Source organism: Hetaerina americana, unplaced genomic scaffold, assembly GCF_022747635.1.
Source record: "Hetaerina americana unplaced genomic scaffold, ioHetAmer1.1.p SCAF_4, whole genome shotgun sequence".
Taxonomy (NCBI): domain Eukaryota; kingdom Metazoa; phylum Arthropoda; class Insecta; order Odonata; family Calopterygidae; genus Hetaerina; species Hetaerina americana.
This window is the reverse complement of record NW_027286985.1, coordinates 97125532-97145817: the sequence shown is the minus strand read 5'-3', so window position 1 is coordinate 97145817 and position 20286 is coordinate 97125532. Positions and strand designations below refer to the sequence as shown.

Below are 20286 nucleotides of genomic sequence, written 5' to 3'. Positions count from 1 at the left end.
TTGACAAGAATACATAATGATAATAATTTTACTTTAATTTTACATACCACAGATTTCTTTGAAGTAACAAAGACGCTATCACTATTGCGACAACACAAATATAAATGTCGAGTGCAAGATTCTCGTTAATGGCAAAGTTATATTATCAAGCGTTATAAAATCTGGCGAGAGGCATGTTTTTCAATATACAAAACATTCCATTGCCACTAAAAAGCAGTCCTTTACATCACGCAAAATGGTACTTAGTATCCAGGTATATAAAATGACGACTGACCACTACTTCAGCAATAGTAGTCCATTTTAACCATGTCAGCTACTAAATGGCACGCATGGAAAATTATAAAAAGTGTTCTAAGTAACAATGGTGTCAGTCATTTTCCAATGCCTTAAAACTTCATTAATATATTTTTCAATACAATACAGATATTTCACATTTTATGAAATCCCAGTTCTTTGTCTGCACTCACTTCCCGCCCCAGCCGCATTACACTTTACACGGTTTTTTAAATATATATATAAGTAAAAATTGACCACACCTGAATCAGGTGCTTTTAACCAACTAAGCCAGCCTTTTGCCGGCATTTGTGCATAAGTGCACGCAGCGTGAATTGCTTTCTAGACAGAGTGCGCACATGCTTGAGGAATGTTTCCAGGTCAATTACTTCACGTCGCAAGGCCTCGCCAAGGTAATATATTGCATCTTCTGTCGCAGCTTCTTCAGCAAATGCATTCAAAAGCCTGAAATAATACATGGAAAATCAGCAGATCAGCACAGAAAGACGACAAGGTTTTCTTCAAAACTAAAATCAACTTCATTTCCAATGAATAGGCACATCTGACCCCAACTTCTGAGCAAATATTTTTATGATATTGATATTAATATGCAACCTAAATTTTTGTGTCCTTTAACATTACTTCCGGCGACTGTTGCTCACTTGAATTACAAAAGTTTGATCAAACATTGGAAACGGCAACTTCACAAACAAAATGTGAGTTTTAACATGGTTTCAGTGATATGATTGACTACTTTAATTTCTGGAATACAACAAAGATAGTAGGGGTGCAGAAGTCAACGTTGATTAAGGATTTTATCATGCATAATGAATAACTATTAATATCCCATTGTGGCAAAAATGAAATACTTTCAACTTAAGTGAAGAGCCTTTTCCTGTACCAAATTAGTCTAATGCCACTCTTGGCATAATCCAAACAGCATGTCCTTTGCCTCAATACATGCAAGTGAATAGATTTCCTCAGTTCTTCTGAGCATACTCAAATTATTTCTTTTATCCAGCCAATTTTTTATTCATATTTTTACTAAAACATTTCAACAAAAATATATGCAATAATTTTTCCTGCTGCTTTTTTTAAGCTATGGTCACGATTAAGAGTTTAAGGTAGGGGTCATTAAATAAAATAACGAGAATTTGCAAGAGATGGTAAAGATATTATTTTGGTATTAATGTTTTTTCAGCACTGTGCAGCCAGACATAGTCATTCATTAGATGCAGCCAGAGCGGGCTACAGGTAAGTCTTAGTTACCAACTGTCCTCAAGGCCTTAAAATTAGTAATACGTCAGAAAGAAACTTTTTACTGGATACCTTTTTTCATAGCAATGAGTAATTATCAAAATAAGATATTTGAATTTCAACCCTAAACCACCCATTTCTTCTGGCAAAATAAGGGAAATTAACTGCTATGCATTCCTGGCGTATATTTGTCATAAATTTTCATTTCAGGTTGACTAAACTAAGATCTGTGTTGAATACATTCCCTGTTGTATGATATTTGGTCTCAGGTCCAATAGATTTTGAAATCTTGGGTAAGTTTTTGCTGAAGCACCTCCTAGCATCATCATCGTTAACAACCATTCTATCAGTAGCTTCCAGCTCTTCTAGAAATTAAAACGCAATTAATTATAAGGCTCATTCTTTGGACACTGTGAAGCATCCCATTTACAAAGAATATTTGCAACAAAATATTAAAATCCCAAGTATGTATAAACAGAGTAGGTTATGAGCTTTAATTAAGGTTATTTTATCTGGAAGAACTGGTTGAATCACTATGACTTAAAACACAAGCCTTTTGAAATTCAACATTTGATACTTGTTACTCACAAATCTCCACTTTGTTTCAATGCAAGTTTCAATCATTCGGAAGCATGATTGACTAAGACACTGATACTAACAGTTAATTTTATCACCTGCTGCCGACCAATAATTTATAGTAGTATTCCATCACAGAAAATAATTCAGCTCGAAAGGTTCAAATCGATGGCCTAGTTGCAATACCAAGTATGTGATACATTTGCAGGGTGATATGGAACCAAATCCTTTAAGTAAACAAAAGCTGCCATTTAAGATATTCCAATTGAAATTTTTTCTAATCCCTGAAGAGTAATTACATGTACAATCGTAGCTAACCAACACAATGAATCTAGTTATATTGATGTTCTTAAGATGTCTAGTATAGCACAACAGCATATGGCGTAAAAAAGTACATCTAAATTGCTTATGTGTAAACAATCTCAAAGATAGAACATATTTGATATATTCCTGTACTGGAGTTTCATGTTGCCACTTGATTTGTTTTAATAATGGTCCTAAAGGATAAAAAATGGACATTTTAACATTCCTCTCAGGAACAAAATTACTATAACTTGTCCAACTACCAACACATTTTTCTTTTAAAACCCCCTTTACCACACAACTCACCATTGATAACCTTATTTTCTGAAATAATACTGTCACCATTTATTAGTTTATTAACATGGTAGAACATGAACTTGATAAAGAGGCAGCCTCAAGACCCATGGTTCAGCTCTCTCTTCATTACAGCATCACACTACCCAGAGGTAATAATACTTCCTAGTCAAATGCACATGAACTGACCATAGTATTCAAAAGGTTATGCGCATAAAAGAGGAACATTTTTTCATCTTTTCTATTCATTCTATACTAATTTAGGTGCCAACCCTTCTTATATAAGAAGGGCTGCAAATGTAGAGAGCTCACCTGATGATGAAGTTTTACTTCGAAACCCGGGTCGTGTGAATACATCATTTTCGTGTGGAACTACAAAGTTAGTCCTTTCATTTATTTATAATGAATCGGTTCCATAAAGTTACGCCAGAAACCATTAATTATATTAGGTGCCAACATCAAATGACACCTTGATGTTGAAAAATGGGTCCAGAACCTTACCAAATATAAAATTGAATACCAAATAATTGAATTTACAGACATGGGAAATGGATAAAAATACTGATGAAAGAAATAAAGTTCTTATTTATTTCATAGACTAACATATCTTGATCAAAAATTTATGACATAAACTCAAATAATTGCATGCAAAATTAAATGAACATGAGGTTTAAAGGTTCTCAAAGGATAAGAATTTTATGGTTTCCAGCGAACTTTATGGAATCCATTCATATTGGAAATGAAAAATTATTTACTTTTTGATTCCACAGAAAATTTATTATGATAAAACCCAGGTTTTGACATTCAACGCCATCTTCAGGTCCCGAAGATGACATTGAACGTCCAAACCCAGATCGCATCGTAATTAATTTTCTGTGGAATCACAAAGTTACTAATTTTTCATTGCCTAGGAGAAAGTTCTTTTTTGCACTTTTCTGAAAGAAGTCAATGTTTAGTTTTATGAAAGAATACAAAATTGAACTAGACGTTCATGAACATTTTATTCTCATTCAGCAAGTTTAATTAACTAGGATGAATGTTTTCATTACTATAGCAAATTTCTACATGGTTATTCATTGTAGAAGTATGGATTACCAATTTTAATATAAATACTATAAATTGGTTTTATAGATCCCTATCATGCTGTGAAGGATGCAGAGCCAAAAGAGAACTCAAATGCTACACATTGTGAAAATTGAGAAAATAGCATCACTCCTCATTCTGCTGGTAAAATTGATAAAAAGTAGTTCACCAATGATCATAAACTAAATATTTATCATCAAAATGTTCAATCTGTGAGGAATAAGCTGCACCATTTAGAAAAAATTCTCACAACAAAATACAAAGAAATTGATTTACCACTGGACATTAGATATACTCCAAGGGTATTGACTTTAATTAAAAATAGCAATTTTCCACAAAAATAAAATTTAATGCGACCGGTTTCAATGTTACTACATCATCATCAGGTGGTAGTAATGTAAGGTGTAGTAACATTGAAACCGGTCGCATTAAATTTTATTTTTGTGGAAAATTGCTATTTTTAATTAATCATGATATTCCACCATATCACGCCTGAAACGTCTCTTTTTATTGGTATTGACTTTGTTCGGGTGCTTTTTTTCTGTTTTGTCTGTCGGCAGTATTTTTTATAGAACAAGCTGTAAAAGTAGTAAATCCTATATTTTTGTTGGAAATGGCATTGATTTCAACTTCATTTGCCTTAACTAAGTTCCTTGCAGTAATAAACGTATTGAATTCTCGATTGTTAAATTGTCTTCTCTTGAAATTGTTTTTTTACATAGATTCCCTGACATGACATATTTTTGTAAATAAGTTAGCTATTATGCAAGAACATTTGTTAAAACTTAAGGCATTTGATTTAGCATTAAGTTTCCAAGGAATACTGTCATGCACGAAGGAAAGTTACCAATCTTATAAACAGGTTTAACCTATCATCGAGCAAAATTAGCTGGATGGGAATTGCTAAGAACAAAGAGTCTGTACTTGATCAAACAATGACAAATATCTCTGATAAGAATTTCAGAAAACAAATTTTTGAACCTAGCTCCTCATACCATGAAGTTATTCAATGGAAGCCAAAACCATAAACACAGTTATCAATCCAGAGGTCAGTTTGATAGGTGCAGGTAGAGGTCACGCAGTGCTAAGCTCCACAGAGAGTGAAATTCACACATCAGTGTAGGGGGGCCAGTTCTTTTCCCTGAGCTGGCTGTTTCCCAGGAAGTTCTAGTACCTAAAAAACCGCACAGCTTAGGTGGAGCTGAGGATGTGAAGAGACAAGCCCAGTAAACAAACCCAGGCCCTCCAGTCAGTAGTCCAACGTTCTACCCCTAGAAGACTACATCCCTCTAATGGAAGTGTGGCAAAAATCAATTAATCATCCTTTATTATGGGCCTACAAATGATGCCATTCAATTCTAAGTGCTCATCCTCATTAGAGTAGATTCTGGAATGACTTCCACAGATCATATGTACATTCCAACACGTGCCACTGCAACAGGACCCAATCACATAGGATTAGTGCTCTTTTTCAAACTGAGCGATTAACTCAACAATCCACAAGATGTTACATTTCAAAAGAAAACTAAGGAATTTGTTCCAGACCATCCTTTTCTATCCAATCCAGGAGTTTCAGAAGTGTAATAATAATTAGTAATATTTGTACATCAGTAGTTGTGTTTTTTTTATCTGCTAATTGCTGTTTTCAAACTTAATAATTTGGACATGCCCTATATCATGGTACATCTATTACATGCTTCATCTCTAGAAATATTAACAATTATTAAAATACTCTATTCCATCATTTCCCTTTCTCTCTTGCAGGGCATGGATCTTCATCTTAATGTTGAATTACCATTTCCTATGCATTTATTAATTTATTACTCTTCACAATGTCTTTAAATCATGTTCACTACATGTATTCATAGGTGCGCTATTAGGGGATATATGCCCAAGGGCAAAATATATTTTTTTATGACTATCCCTTCCACTGTATATCCCTATTTCAACTTGCACATTGCCTACATGTCCATATGTCACTCTCCATTTCCTTTCTTAGATTTTTTAAATCCACTTGGCCAATATCAATCATGTCCCTATTATAATTTATGATTATATTTATCTGGCTTCCTTTCAGCATCCAATAACTTGGCTGCACAAGGATTTCATGAGAAAATAACCCCATTATCAGGCCTTAGCCCCACAGGGTAAATTGCCTAAGGCATCAGGATACATTGCCCTTGCCATTGTGTACATCAAAAGCATGGGAGAAATAATTGAGGTGGTTTTCACTTGTCATAGGCTACCCACCTATGGACCAACCAGGAGCAACTATTGCTGCTCCCACCTGCACAGCTCTAGAGTAGACTCAACCACACACCCTTCTACCACATGCATGCTGAAGTCTATGGGGAAGTGGTTCAGGTTAAGGAGAGATACATTTAAAATACACTAAGTAACAATCTCATTTTTTTAAGCCAATGATTTCCATCATCAACAAATCCCCATGCTGATTCAAATGAGTCATTCATATACTCATTAGTTGCCCAAAATATTTTGCTGTCTTACTAAGGAGAAAATAATGACCAACTAATTTAACCAAATCTATACTTCTTGCACTAAAAAAGTTGACTTTTTCCATTGTGGTATCAATAAATATGAATTTATACACAGCTAAGTTGTAAACTTAGCGGCAAATTAAATCATGTTTATTTAGATGATGAGCAAATGAAAGACCATCAATAAAATGATGGAGAGTAGGGCAAAGGGTTATTTAGGAGATGATCACTTTGGGTGCAAAAAGGAAGAGGCATACATGATACCATAGCAGCAATAAAATCACCAATAGAAAGGAACATAGAATACAATCAGGAGGTATTTGTTTGTTTCATGGATTCTGAGCAGGCATTTGATAAAATAAATCCCGTAGAATTAATGATCATATTATGGAAGATAGGAGTATAGGGTTAGGAGGCTTATTCACAACCTGTACATATCTCTGAGTGCTCAACTGTATGCTGTGGACTGAAAGTCAGGTTGAGCAGTGCTAGGTATGGGAATAAAAGAGGAATGTCATTAGTCAAAAGATTCAGGCAAGATGTAGTGGAAGTTTGTCATTGTGAGAAACAAATTTGCACTTTTCCACAGATTTATTGTAACCTACAATGCATTTCAGTTCATCGAGCCATCTGGTACCTGAAGATGGTTCGATGAACTGAAACACGCTAAACGTAACAGCAAATCTGTGGAAGAGTGCAAATTTGTTTCTCATAATATCATTAGTATATGTTATTTTCACTAAATCTGTAGATGTAATGGTGGGGAACCCATTTGAAGTGCTGGAGGCAGGAAATAAAATGGGTAAGGAACTCTTCAAATCAGTTAGATTAGCAGGTGATCAAGCCTTAGTCAGTTAGCTTAAGGGCTACAATCATTTCTGAGTGTGCTGGAAGATCAGTTTAATTGGAATGGTTGAGAATAAATGTAAATAAAGCAAAGATTATAAGATCATCTAAGAAGAGAACAGCTATTTAAAATTTAAAGAAGGAGGGCAAAAACTAGAGCAGCTGGAAGAGATTATGTATCTCAGAAGTGTTTTGGACCAAAATGGTCAAAGTTGTGGGGACATTAAGGCAAAGAATTACGCTAGACAAAGAAGCTTTCACAAGGAGGAAAGAGTTGATGGCAGGGATGTTGAGTAAGGATGTTAAGAAATAGATTCATGAAAACATTGATGAGAAGCATTGTTTTACACGGCATGGAAACTGGAACTTTGAACCAAGATGATAATCATAGATTTGGAAGCTTTTGATACATGGGTGTGGAGAAGAACAGAAAAATTGACATGGACAGAAAGGAAAACAAATGAGGAAGTGCAAGGTATGGTGGGGGAGGAGGGGATTGTTCGGAAAAATTGAAGGGGGCAGAAAAGGTGGATGAAGAGCATCTAAATTGGCAATGGAATGCTAAAGACAGACTGCGGGAATACAATAGGCTGATAAGGCAGGAGGGGGAAGAGGGTAGGTATATTGGAATGGAATAAAAGGAGGCACAATGTTGGTAGAACTGAAGAATAGTTTATTGCAGTACGAGGAGTCAGGTTGTATCTTCCTAGCCCAGGCTAAAAATGCAGAGGCGTTAAGTTTTTGTCCATCCAAAAACCTACACTGAATAGCAGACTACCAAATTATAAAAATTGATGAATAATTATACAGGAAAGAAAAAACTGTACTAAAGTTCTAGAATTACTTACTGTTTGTAAAGTGGAGCTGTGGTTGTGACAGCATCATCTACATCAATTGTCTTTTGTTCTTCTAGTCTCGCTATAGCTTTACTCAGTTCTTGCTCTTTTTCACGAAGTATTACAGTAATCTTCTCCAATTCCATCTAAAGAAATTGAATAAAAGAAATAAAGAGTAGGCAACAAAAAATTACATTTTGGACAGAGATCCACAGAAGAATGAATTAAAATTACTTGAATTAAGTTTTCATCTCCACTTAACAATCATCAAGCAGTAGGATATTTATTAGAATATTTATGGCTAGTGATGCTTATATCTAATATTTGATAACAATGATTTTCATATACAACCAAAAGTACATTGCACATAAATGCAAACCAATGCAACAAACCTGTTCCTTCTCCAGCCTTGACAGGATTATATCAAGCCGCTGTTTTCCATGAGCCAATTCAGCACCAGTGCGCCTCAATGTTTCTGATTCCGCCATTGCCTGTCAATCAATGCCAATGGATGAGATCAAAATCCCAGAAGCATACAAGGGAAATAAAATAACTCTTCAGAGATAAGAAGCATTACCTCAAAAGTATTAAACTTCTTATTATTTAGCAGAGTTAAATATCTAAAAACAATTGGCATTTACAGTTGTAACACATATGTGATTGTATCTAACTCACTAATGGTTTTTCAGGTAAACTAAGGTATGAAGTTACACTCCTAAGCATAAAATTGTGGAGTATGTTTTACTGCCAATAAATGCACACTTAAACATTGAATCTAATGCATATGGTTGCACAGCACTTGGCCAGCAAGGGAAATGGAACACAATAACATTTGACATGCCTATAATTTACACCTGGGTGCTTGAGAGGCTACCAGCCCCTACATCTTGTGATATGCCTGGGGCCTCAACTATTTTGCAAACTTAGATTCATCAATCACTCAAAACCCTACCAACAATTTGGACAGTCATTTTGGAGGAAGTCACTTCCACCAGAAGTCCTGAATGATGCTTATCAGATGTGGGTGCATGGCCAAGTCTAAACCCATACACCGAATTGTGAACAGTCAAAAAATAGGATCAGATGTACCATGAACTTCATTCAACTCTGCTTTGATCTTTAACAGAAGTTATACCGGTAAGGAATTCTAAATCAACCATCCACAAATGCATTATTCTCCCTGTAGCACAACTAGTCCACCGCTACATGTCAATCTCTCTGCATAGCAAAATATTTCTCCAGTCATAAAGAATTGTTTTAGAGAATACGGACCCTACAGCTACCTTTATTACCATTAAAAGTAAGCATCCTTTGAATTTATATCAGTCAATACTCTTTAGCTTCAACATGGGCTAATTATTTTTGAGAGAAAAACTACTGTCCTGCCAACAGATACATTACCTGCTGGCACTGCTCGCGCAATCTCCTTCTTAGCTTGTCCTCCACAGCTGAAAGAAGGGACGCTCGAATGTGCTCTCCAGTTATTGTTCCTGTCTCAGTGCCTGAGGCCTCAATCCCCGACTCTTGAACAGGTTGCACCTTGAGCAAAGAATGGCATATTTCATTCTTATTACCGCAGTGGTCACCAGATCGGAGAACTCTTTATGTCCTTGCCAAAGCATTACATGGTTTGAATGGAAATTTCTAAATTTACTGGTAGCCAGATCAATTGTATTACAGTATTGAGAGAGTCTACTTAAGACTCCAAATTAACTGGCATACCCAAAAGAAGTATATCTTGCAAAACATAGTAATCTGGAATCAGAGAAGACAGACCCTGGAGAATAATTCACAAAATCCAACCATGCATTTAGTTTTGTTTACCTTGTTTGTGATACATATCAATTGCACACCAAGTTTTTCATGCACAAAAACATTTTATAGAATGCATGTACAAAATTTGGAAACTGGATTTGGTTCCTGCATATCATTTTTTGTTCCTCAAATTGGGCAGAATGACCCCTAAGTTCAGCTAATGCTGAAAGTGAATAACACCCACATGATCTTGCTTCATCAATCTAAGAGTTGTTCTTTCTACAGAAAACACATTTGAACTATTAAAAACTGTGTAAAGGGAGTGATGTGGAAGTAGCTGAAGAAAGATTAGAGCTGGAAACCAAACAGTATTAATGATGTGATATTGTCAAAATCAAATATAAGATTACTCAACTTTTCTTGAGGTACTACTAGTGATATAATGTGCATAGTTCATAATGATAATCCAGGTATAAGTCACTATTGGACAAAGTTTGTAACACATTGATTTCCATATAAAATAAATTGGTAATAGTAAGTAAAGTAAGACCTATGAATGACACTCACAGTGATCATTCAACAGCATGAGTGACACCATCATCACTTGTAAATGGACTTATAATAAAATTTAGGACATCACAAGAGTCTTGCTGTTTTTGCCTGATTTTGTCAGCAGCTATATTATCAACTTAAGTGAGCCTGTGATAAAGATTAGAGTGAGCAGTTCAGTGGTAGGTAAAATATTCTGACTTGGATCAGAAAAAAACATGATTTGGGATACGGCAGTTGTTCAACTTTCCTCCTCCTGACACCTACATTTTGTCACTGAAAGAAGGTGGATGTGGAGGTTTATAGTAACATTGAAAAAATATTGCTATATATTTCCACTTATATGGAATTGATTGGCACGAAGATGTACATAGCAATATATTCTGGTCTGTGCCTATAATATTTCTCTTTCGTTTTAGCAGATGGCAATAATATGACCATAAAAATTAGTAGTGATGGCCAGGATATGAGCGATTGAAACCGAACAGGCATTTTTCATACAAGTTCTTTAGTCCTGCAGTTTGCATATTTAGAAAAGTTTTCCATTCCTAATTTTATTATTGCTACATTAGAAAATGCAGATTGTAGGTGATTTTATGCCATAAATATGGCCACAAATATGGCACAACAACAGTTATCATCCCATTTCAGTTTTTTCATGAGAAGGCAAATGGTAAAAAAAAAATTTCGTCTTCATTTAAAAACATTTCATTTACAACCCATTCCAAGACGTTATGTGTAATCTATAGCCTATGATACACTACGATCAAATGATATCAAAGTAGTACAGTCACTGAGATAATAATTGCATGAATAATGCATATTATTGTAACATGGTATACTATATTGCAACATAGCATACTATGTAAATCCTGGGAAGTCATAAAAATGCATGATGAATAAATTATGAATGGTTTCCCTGGCTCTTGACCTTAAATCTACTATGTGAAACGCCCACCTAAATTGACAGCTACCACATCTTGAAAAGCCGTAGGAATTGGCACATAAGTGATTAACTCACCATTGGACATAATGGGATCATAAAGTAGCAAGTGATTATATGGACCATGAGCTCTCATGTCAATTTGTATTTCCAGAATTTCACACCCCTTGAAAAATGTGATAACAAAAGTCCATTGTAACGACGACATGTTCTGAAAAATTCTAATTTCTGTTATGATTATAAACAAACAGAGCATTAACAAATTACAAATACATATTTTTTCTGGTGAATGGTCCAACCCGTTATGAAGCAAAATAAACATGCAGGCTGACGCTTACTGATCAAATTATTAGGGCGAGAAATCCATTACATCACTTATGGACAGCAGATAGAAACTCAAGAGAGTAGGATGACGTTCCTTACACCACTTGCTCTACTTGTAATTTTTGCAGATGGATAAAAGAATTTCAATAATATACACTAGACAACACTCTAACTCGTACAAAACATTGGCTTAACATCTCACCTGAGGTGTTCCCATTGGGTAAGGAGGGTATGCAGGGTAGCCAGGGGTTGCCATGCCTTGCATTGAGGGGAAGTGACCACCGGACTGAGGAGCCAGAGGATATGGCAGAGGGGCTCTTCCGGAGTTATTCATTGGGTAAGGTGGGCCCGAAGTTCCTGATGCAGCACCAGGCATTGGCATGTATGCTAAAACAAAAACAAACTTATAAGAAAAATAATAGCATAAAATTAGGGGAAAAGTTCAATCATTGAACTCCTGTAAGTAAATGAAATAAAAATTTTTAATTACAAGAGATTTCACAGCACAGCCGATGCATTTAGATTCCACTAAGCATGCAGCAATTGTCTAAAAACGCTGAGACTCATTTCTTTCCAGGCATCCACGACAGCAACTTAAACAGTTATAAATGTTCTAATTTCCAAGACAGATCACTTCATTAAATGCTATCCTGAAATAATTGGGAGATTTTTTGACACTCAATACACGTAATAATTATTCCAATAACTTCAATTTAGTCATTCAAATAAAAGCCATTACATACATGTATATGGAAATATAAAATATCATAAAGATAGTTGAAGTCCATAATCAAAATTCAAAGTTTATATCATTCAATACATTTTAATTTTTAACAATATAATATATTATTCGAGATGAAACGAATTCTTCTTTCAAAAAAATTCATTCATCTTTTCAGAATCAAATTCCCAATTAATAGCCAATATTTAGCATAGGTATAATGATAAACTGGAACAAAATAATGCCAATATTCAAAATTTTGATGAGGAGTAATATCTTCCATTAATTTATCACTAAGCAAAAATCCAAATACTGCCAATAACACTGCCCAATTTCTGGGAGTCCACATAGAAGAATTTTATTGTTGGTATGTTCTTGCTGAGTAATGTGACAAGCATTAAGTTTGAATTCTTTTCAACACAGTTTAACAGTAAGTTTTGAAAAAAATTCACTACTCCCATTCCTTGACACAGCCTTTCCTAAGTCACTGTTTTCTAGGGTTTTTAGCGAATCAACTACTAAGTCTTTTCAACTGAACTACAAATAATCAGAAACAAGATGGAGGTCTGTATTATACTTAATGTCAGCCTTAACTTAATACAGTAAAGCAATGGAACAAATATTCATTCACATGTAACATGTGTGCCATAGCTGTATCTTGTGTCATGTAGCACCTGAAGGCATATGCTCTATAAAATCCATAGCCATGTTTAAGAATAAACGATACAATCGTACTGATTAAGTGCTTTTCCATTCTTGCATTTTTGCCTGAAAACAGAGAAGTTGCTTTCTATTTACAAAGTATTCTTACCATTTGTATACAATACCAAGCAATTTCAGACAAATCCTCTACCAGAATTTTCCATGCATGGTGCCTGAAGAATTAAAATATGAGTGATAATGACATCCATACATCTTAGCAAATCTCTTGAATGGGGAGTTTAACCATTTTACACACCCAGCTCACAAATAAACACAAACGCTTCCTTGTAGTACTACAGAAATTATAGCCAAATACATGTGAAGCCCCAGAAGTACCCAGCCTTACTTAGAGATGGCGGTAGTTAATTGAAAATTATCACTAGAGATGGCGGTAGTTAATTGAAAATTATCACTGTATTAGAAATTACACAATCTATAAAGCGCATGTTTCAAGTTCGAAGATTCTATGTTGCTTAGTATTTGTTTGGCAGCCATCAATAGTGAATGTTTTCAGTGAATTTGTGAAAATGAAGAAAATTGGTTATCGTAATGTGATACAACACTTTTATTTGAAAGGCCTCAGCTCAACCAATATAAAAGCTGAACTGGATTCTACTTGGGGAGAGTTTGCTTCTTTGTTTACAACAGTAAAATATTGGGTAGCAGAGTTTGATTGAGGTCATCTGAGCTGCCAAGACAACATCGCATTGGTCAAATAAATGAGGTGACAGCTCCAGAAACGGTGAAGAATATCTACTAAGTGATACTGGATGATCGTTGACTGGGTGTGTGCGAGCTAACAGACATAGTAGGCATTTCAAAAAGTGCAGTACATCGCATATTAACTGAAAATTTGGACATGAGAAAGCTGAGTGCAAGATGGGTGCCACGTTTGCTCACACTGGAGCAAGACCGGTGTCGTGAAGATGTTTAGCAAAGTTTTGCAGTAACACAGCAGAATATTTGCATCATTTCATATTAATGGATGAAACATGGGCCTATTACTTCACACCCGAGACAAAAGAACAATCAAAACAATGGATTCAAAAGGGAGAACCGCCTCCAAAGAAGGCGAAGAGCATTTCATCTGCAGGCAAGGTCATGGCATTGGTTTTTTAGGATGCGCATGGGATAATTTTCATTGACTATCTTGAAAAAGGAAAAACTATCAATGGCAAGTATTATGCAAACTTATTGCAATGTTTGAGCAAAGAAATCAAGCAAAAGCTGCCGCATTTGGCTAAGAAGAAAGTGTTGTTACATCAAGACAAGTTTTAAATTGCTACCTCATGCACCCTAATCTCCAGATTTAGCCCACGCAGATTATTTTCTGTTCGCAAACTTGAAAAAATGGCTCGGTGGGCAAAGATTTTCCAACCGTGAAGAAGTGATGTCGGCAGTTAATCGCTATTTTGAGAAGCAAGACAGTTCTCATTATAAAAAGGGTATCGAACTTGCTGAACAATGCTGGAAAAAGTTTATAGAGCTGAAAGGAGATTACGTTGAAACATAGATACATTTTTTTCCAAAATATTTGTGTTTACTTTGTCAGGTCGGGCACTCCTGGGATTACCCTCGTACAAAGGAGGATGCAAGATGGAAGAGTACATGTATCTTCCACTTAGTATTATTAAGGTAACAAATAATTTTCACTATTGAAAAAGTTTGATCGTAAACACCTTAAAAATAAAGCATAATATCCCTGAAAGCCATTATAAAATGTTCACACAGGTCCATGCAGGCTATGGGGACTTCTGTTGGCTTGACATCATTCAAGCAGAGCCATTTCATAAGCAGAATTGCAACTTACATAAGTATATTATGACAGTGTAAATTTTTTTAAATTTTCATTTCATTCAAGTAATAGTGTCTCTAGTCACCTACACACTCATTGGGGTGTACCACATACTCAAATTTTAGGTATCCCATTGTTATTTATGAACATTTTGTTGGGAATTCTAATCCCAAATTGTATTATTATGCTCTTTTGCCTTTCTAACAAATGTTAAATATAAACTCCTTAGTAAAAATCACTACCAAGGAAGCATTTTTAGAAACAAATACCAGGAATATGTGGACAAGCTAACAAAAAATTAGGATTTATTACAAGAGTAATAGGTAAATGTGATGGAATGGTCAAAGAGAAATGTTATCTGCCGCTGGTTAGGCCTCATTTAGAATATGCTACTAGTATCCTTACGAAGTTGGATAATTATTATTTATTATATACATCTCATTGCAATTAGGCAATTGTCCTGGTGGCAATGGTGAAGTTTGGTCGACGGCCACTCTTACAATGCACATACATACACATAAGAAGAACAGATATGAGACAAAATGATTAACGATGACACTTTAAGATTACCAACAGCACCTTTACCATCACAAATGGGCTAGGGTCACAACATACATACAACCGTCTATCGCCACACACCGTCCATAATCACGTACTCTTCAATTTCATATACTGTTCAAAATCACGCACCATCAACATATCATTCACTTTTGCAATACAACTTCTCATGCCGTCCACATCACGTAAAAACAATATTTTAAGTAATAGTATTATAATCACTAATCAATAAAATTAATCACCCAGTGGCTATTTTACACTTATTTTTAAAAATCCTAAAATTGGATGAAAAGGGCATAAATAAACCTCCAGGCAACTGGTTCCATTCAATAATAGTTCTGCTTAAAAAAATAGCATTTTTTCTCATTTGTTTTTTGTATTCTTATTTTAAAACTCTGGTCATTTTTTTCTTTATAGTTTGATTTTTCTATCTCTCTCCATAAATTTTCCCATGCTTTGTCATTTTTAATAATTCTATACGTTGCGCCTAACCTACTCCTTTTCTTCTATTTTTCAAACTCTCCCATTTCAGTATTTCCAACATTTCTGCAACACCATCAGTTTTTTTGAGCCTTCTGAGTACATATATTGCTGGCTTTCTTTGAACATTCTTTATCTTTTTAATATGTCCCGCCTCATATGGATCCCATACTATGGACGGGTATTCTAGGATAGGAAAAAGCATATAACGGCTACCTTATATGCTTTTTCTTTCTTGGCTACGCTACTTCCTTTTAAATTTCTAAATACCCAATAAGTACTTTAAATGCCTTCCATGTATCATTATCTACTTGGACTCCCCACTCAAAATACCTAGTTAAGTACTTTCTTTAAAGAGGGTGTATATCCTTTTGTGCATTCTTTTTAATTGAAAAAGTTATATGCTTACTCTTACTTACATTAACACCCATATTATTATTTGTAACCCAGTCACCAAGGCGATCAATGCCATTTTGAAATACTAAGCGATTATTTACATGTTATACCAATCTGTATATAATGCAATTATTAGCAAAGATTCTTACTTGGGAATGTAAATCATTTGGCAGATCATTAACGTAAATTAGGAAGACCAATGGGCCTAGAACACTGCCCTGTAGAACTCCTGCTATAGCATTTGCCTCTTCTGAATAGGTATTCCATATTCCCTTTTTTAATTCTGCCTGTAAGAACATTTTTTACCCATTGCTTTGCCCTGAAATCTAGTGATAATGATGAATAACTGATCGCAGCACCACATCACACCTGAAGCTACTCGATTTGTTAATGGTAACGACTCCAACTTTAACAATAACCTATGGTGAGTCACTTAGTCTAAAGCTCCTGAAACATCAATGATTACCATATCAACATCCTTTCCTTTATCTATTGTGTCTCCCATAAATTGGTTTAATTCCAAAAGCTGCGTTTCACACAAGTATCCTGCTCTATTGCTATTCCCCTTCAGAGCTATTTGCTCGAGCCTTATTATCCTTTCTGTTTCTATGCCCAGAAAAACATCCGTAAAGCAGAAGTTTAAAATATTTGCTATTTTTACAGAGTCAGTTATAATGCTATTATTCTTTGTTTTTAATATCTTCATGCGTTCCCTGTTGTCTTTCTTCGTTCCCATGTATCTTTACAAATTTGTTGCATTGTCCTCCAGAATTGCATTTATAAGAAATTTTTCCTTTGCCTTTCTCTTTTCTCTATTTAGGTTGCAGACCAAGGTGCTGTAATGCTGTGACATTTCTTTACTTTCATTCTTTAATCGGTGTGCCTTTCCTCCTGCTTTCTTCAGTTTTTGTATGGGGACATACTTCGTTTGCCTCTCAAGAACTATTTCTTTGAATGTTTCCCATATTTTCTCCACAGTCGCTCCAAAACCCATCCATCCCGGAAACTTACCCCTTGAAATTCCTGATGCCCTTCCCTATCTGCCCGGGTATATTACCAAATTTTCTTTTCGTCCCCCATATCCTTTTTTTGATCAATATCAATCCATTTGAACACACACTGTTGAATGGTCACTAATTTTTGGTAAAAAATATTTACAAACAAAAGGGTTTGGAGATCTAACGAGAAAAATGTCGAGGGTGTTTTCTTCCCTAGTGGGCTAATGTAATTGCCGAGTTTGATCGTGTGCAGCATAGAGGAGTGAGATTTGTAAAACGTTATTATGATAAACTTATTTGCATATCCAAAATATTAGAGCAGCTAGGCTGGGAATCACTCACGGAGTGAAGGTTAAATTACAGATTAAATCTCTTGTATAAATTGGAAGGACTTCTCTTTAGTGATGATGTTGAAAATGTATTATTACCCCCATCGTATTACAGTAGGAGAGATCATGCCAATAAAATTAGATAGATTAAGTGTGGAACAGATAGATTAAAGATGTCATTTTTTCCACGAGCGATAAGGGGTCAGAATAACATTGTGCGACCACGGTAGGGGTATAAATAATCAGGTCAAAATTAGTCTATAGTGTATTCGCCTCCTGCTACACACCCTAGTGGTGGCTTGCAGGGTATATAAATAAATAAAAAAATAAAAATAAATAGACCCTATTCATCAAGACCAAATGTTTGACATTTAAACGTAAGCCACTTCAAATAACTACATAGGATACCTCTGGCATATGACAAATTGAGCCAAATATTCACCGTAATTTTATGCCTATAATGGCATGCTTTACTTGCAAGTTTCATGAACCATAAGTTCATTTAAAAGTCTCCTCTCAAGACTTCCAACATACTCTGCCTGTCAGCTTCATGAACCTATTTTGGTTAATCCACCATGTAACTCAAATTTATCCAGTCGTTCTTTCAAGCTGTGTACTTTTTAGGATATGGTCAACATTGTTATTTATGTTAGTTTGATATATAGTGTAAAGTTTGGCACCACTTTTCCTTTACCATTCCCACAATGAGATAATGATATATGTACTTGGTTTCCCTCAATACCAAAAATGAAGACAACAATTATGCATGTATTTGTATCAATATTACTTTAGTCTTTAATTTGATAACAATTGATTTTTTCAAAACTTACACTGTGTGGGATAAGGTGTGGTAGTGGCTGTTTGGGTGCTAGGACTATTTCCGACTGGATTGACGGCTGGCCTTCTTCTGGTGAACACTGGAGGAGATTCTGCAAAACAGCACGTCATCACTTGAATAACGCCCAACAAGTCTGATGTTTTCTGTTAGGAATAGGAAACGTTAAAGACAATGAATTCGAAATACATGTGTTACAACAATTATTCAGAAAAACTAAAAGGCAAATCTATGGAATGAAATTTCATAGTCCAAAAAAAGCTAACAAATAAAAATAACGAGCTTACTGGTTGCCAATTATGCAGGTATGGAAGGTAGACTTTTCCATTGTTGTCAACATGAGGCGAAACTCGGATTTCCATTTCTGGGGTAGGTTTGACGTAGCACATTGGGGCGTGATATGGATGAGTATCCATAAGCCATATACAAATAGGTATGTTGTAGTAGTTACCTGAAATCATCATCATGTTCCCAATATCATTGACTTAAAATATATAATGGCAGAGCTATTAATTTCAGCTAAAATCTTACCCTTGAAGGGCACCGGTATTGTGCCATTCAAGTTGAACAACTCCTTCTGCAAACCATCGTTGAAAACTGTAACGATATCACGATCAAATTCACAAATTATTATAGGTGGACCATTGCTACCTGGCTCGTTGTAATTGATGACAACCACCATGCAATTTTATCAATGACAAATCACATGTTATGGCAAGTTCTTTTAATCAAAACAAACGACGCGCAATCCACAGAAATCGAAAACCAAATTATACCTATTCTTCATAATGCAAACAAAGGTAAGTTGAATACTTATTTGTATCTTACCAAACGTTTCCATACGATGAGAAAGTGAATGATAACGCTTCAAAACACTGATGACATCACGTCTAGTGGCATCAGGATGATGGTACTGCACAAATAGGGAATGACTATGTTGTAGATTATTTGACGTACATACAATAAGTAAGCTAATTACTAACAACAAGGAAAACATTAAATACCCACCATAGACAACTGCCGTTTCAGAAATGCCTCACTTGTTCCGTCACTCATTATGGGAAGACTAAGCGATAATTTATTGCACTGTGAAAACAACAAGATTTCATTTAAACTATTTAAATCAGGATAAAACGTCATGATGACAAAGCTCAAAGAGTAGGAACCCACCAAAACCGCAACTGATACGATGCACTGAGAAAATCACAGCACTATGCTGTCACTTGAACTTACATATAGCATGTAAAAAAATGACTTAACACCTTACATTAGCTACTACAGCAATTACCTACCTAATTAATTACATTCCTTGTTCCTTTAACCTCGAGTGCATAAATCGATGTTAAATACTCGATCGACCATCGATAGATCGGTTATATCAGCGACATCTTGTAGTACTATTGTATGGCGGCAATTTGAAAACGCGGTTATGACAGCTGGAAGAGATTCATCTGAAAGAAAACACCAATAAAAAGTACAAAAGGATATTGTAAGGTATTATTTTTCAACTAATTGGACGAATATAGATAATTTAAGATTATGATGTTTTTTTATTCTCATCCTTTCAACCGAAAGCGTTAGAATGAGTGATAGTTGTCGGCGAAGACTTTTAGTCAAAATTTGGCAGCTGAACTTTCTTTATTTCAAAATGTTGTCAATTAAACTTGATCACATTGATTTTGACATAATTACTTTCGTCTGGTGTGATTACATATTTATTATATATCTCATTTGCAGACATATGCTAATCGAAATATATGTATATGAATTTTAGATAATAGAAAATAGTTTAATAATAATGGCCTCAGGAAGTTAACATACATCAATAAATCTAAATCATAGAGAATGGTAACAAGAATACCATATGGCTTTATTTACTAAAAGAGATCTCATTTGAACATATGTTTTTATTGTCGTCAAATCTTGTAGCTATAG

The 20286-nt window shown here is 35.0% G+C and overlaps 1 protein-coding gene across 2 annotated transcripts; it reads right to left on the bottom strand.

Moving 5' to 3' along the window:
* Positions 1–8: 8 nt before the first annotated feature.
* On the bottom strand, positions 9–19704 carry TSG101 (tumor susceptibility gene 101). Of its 2 annotated transcripts, none has more exons than XM_071590759.1 (11): positions 19644–19704; positions 19360–19437; positions 19180–19264; positions 18883–18948; positions 18639–18802; positions 18347–18497; positions 11740–11924; positions 9368–9505; positions 8359–8457; positions 7979–8112; positions 9–738 (listed from the first exon to the last, which is right to left on the bottom strand). In XM_071590759.1, the coding sequence occupies exons 2-11, from the start codon at positions 19405–19407 to the stop codon at positions 552–554; spliced, it is 1257 nt and encodes a 418-aa protein (XP_071446860.1). In that variant the 5' UTR covers positions 19408–19437; positions 19644–19704; the 3' UTR covers positions 9–551. The 2 variants fall into 2 exon arrangements, with proteins under 2 accessions (XP_071446860.1, XP_071446861.1); XM_071590760.1 differs by lacking the exon at positions 19644–19704 and adding an exon at positions 19522–19542.
* Positions 19705–20286: the final 582 nt, after the last annotated feature.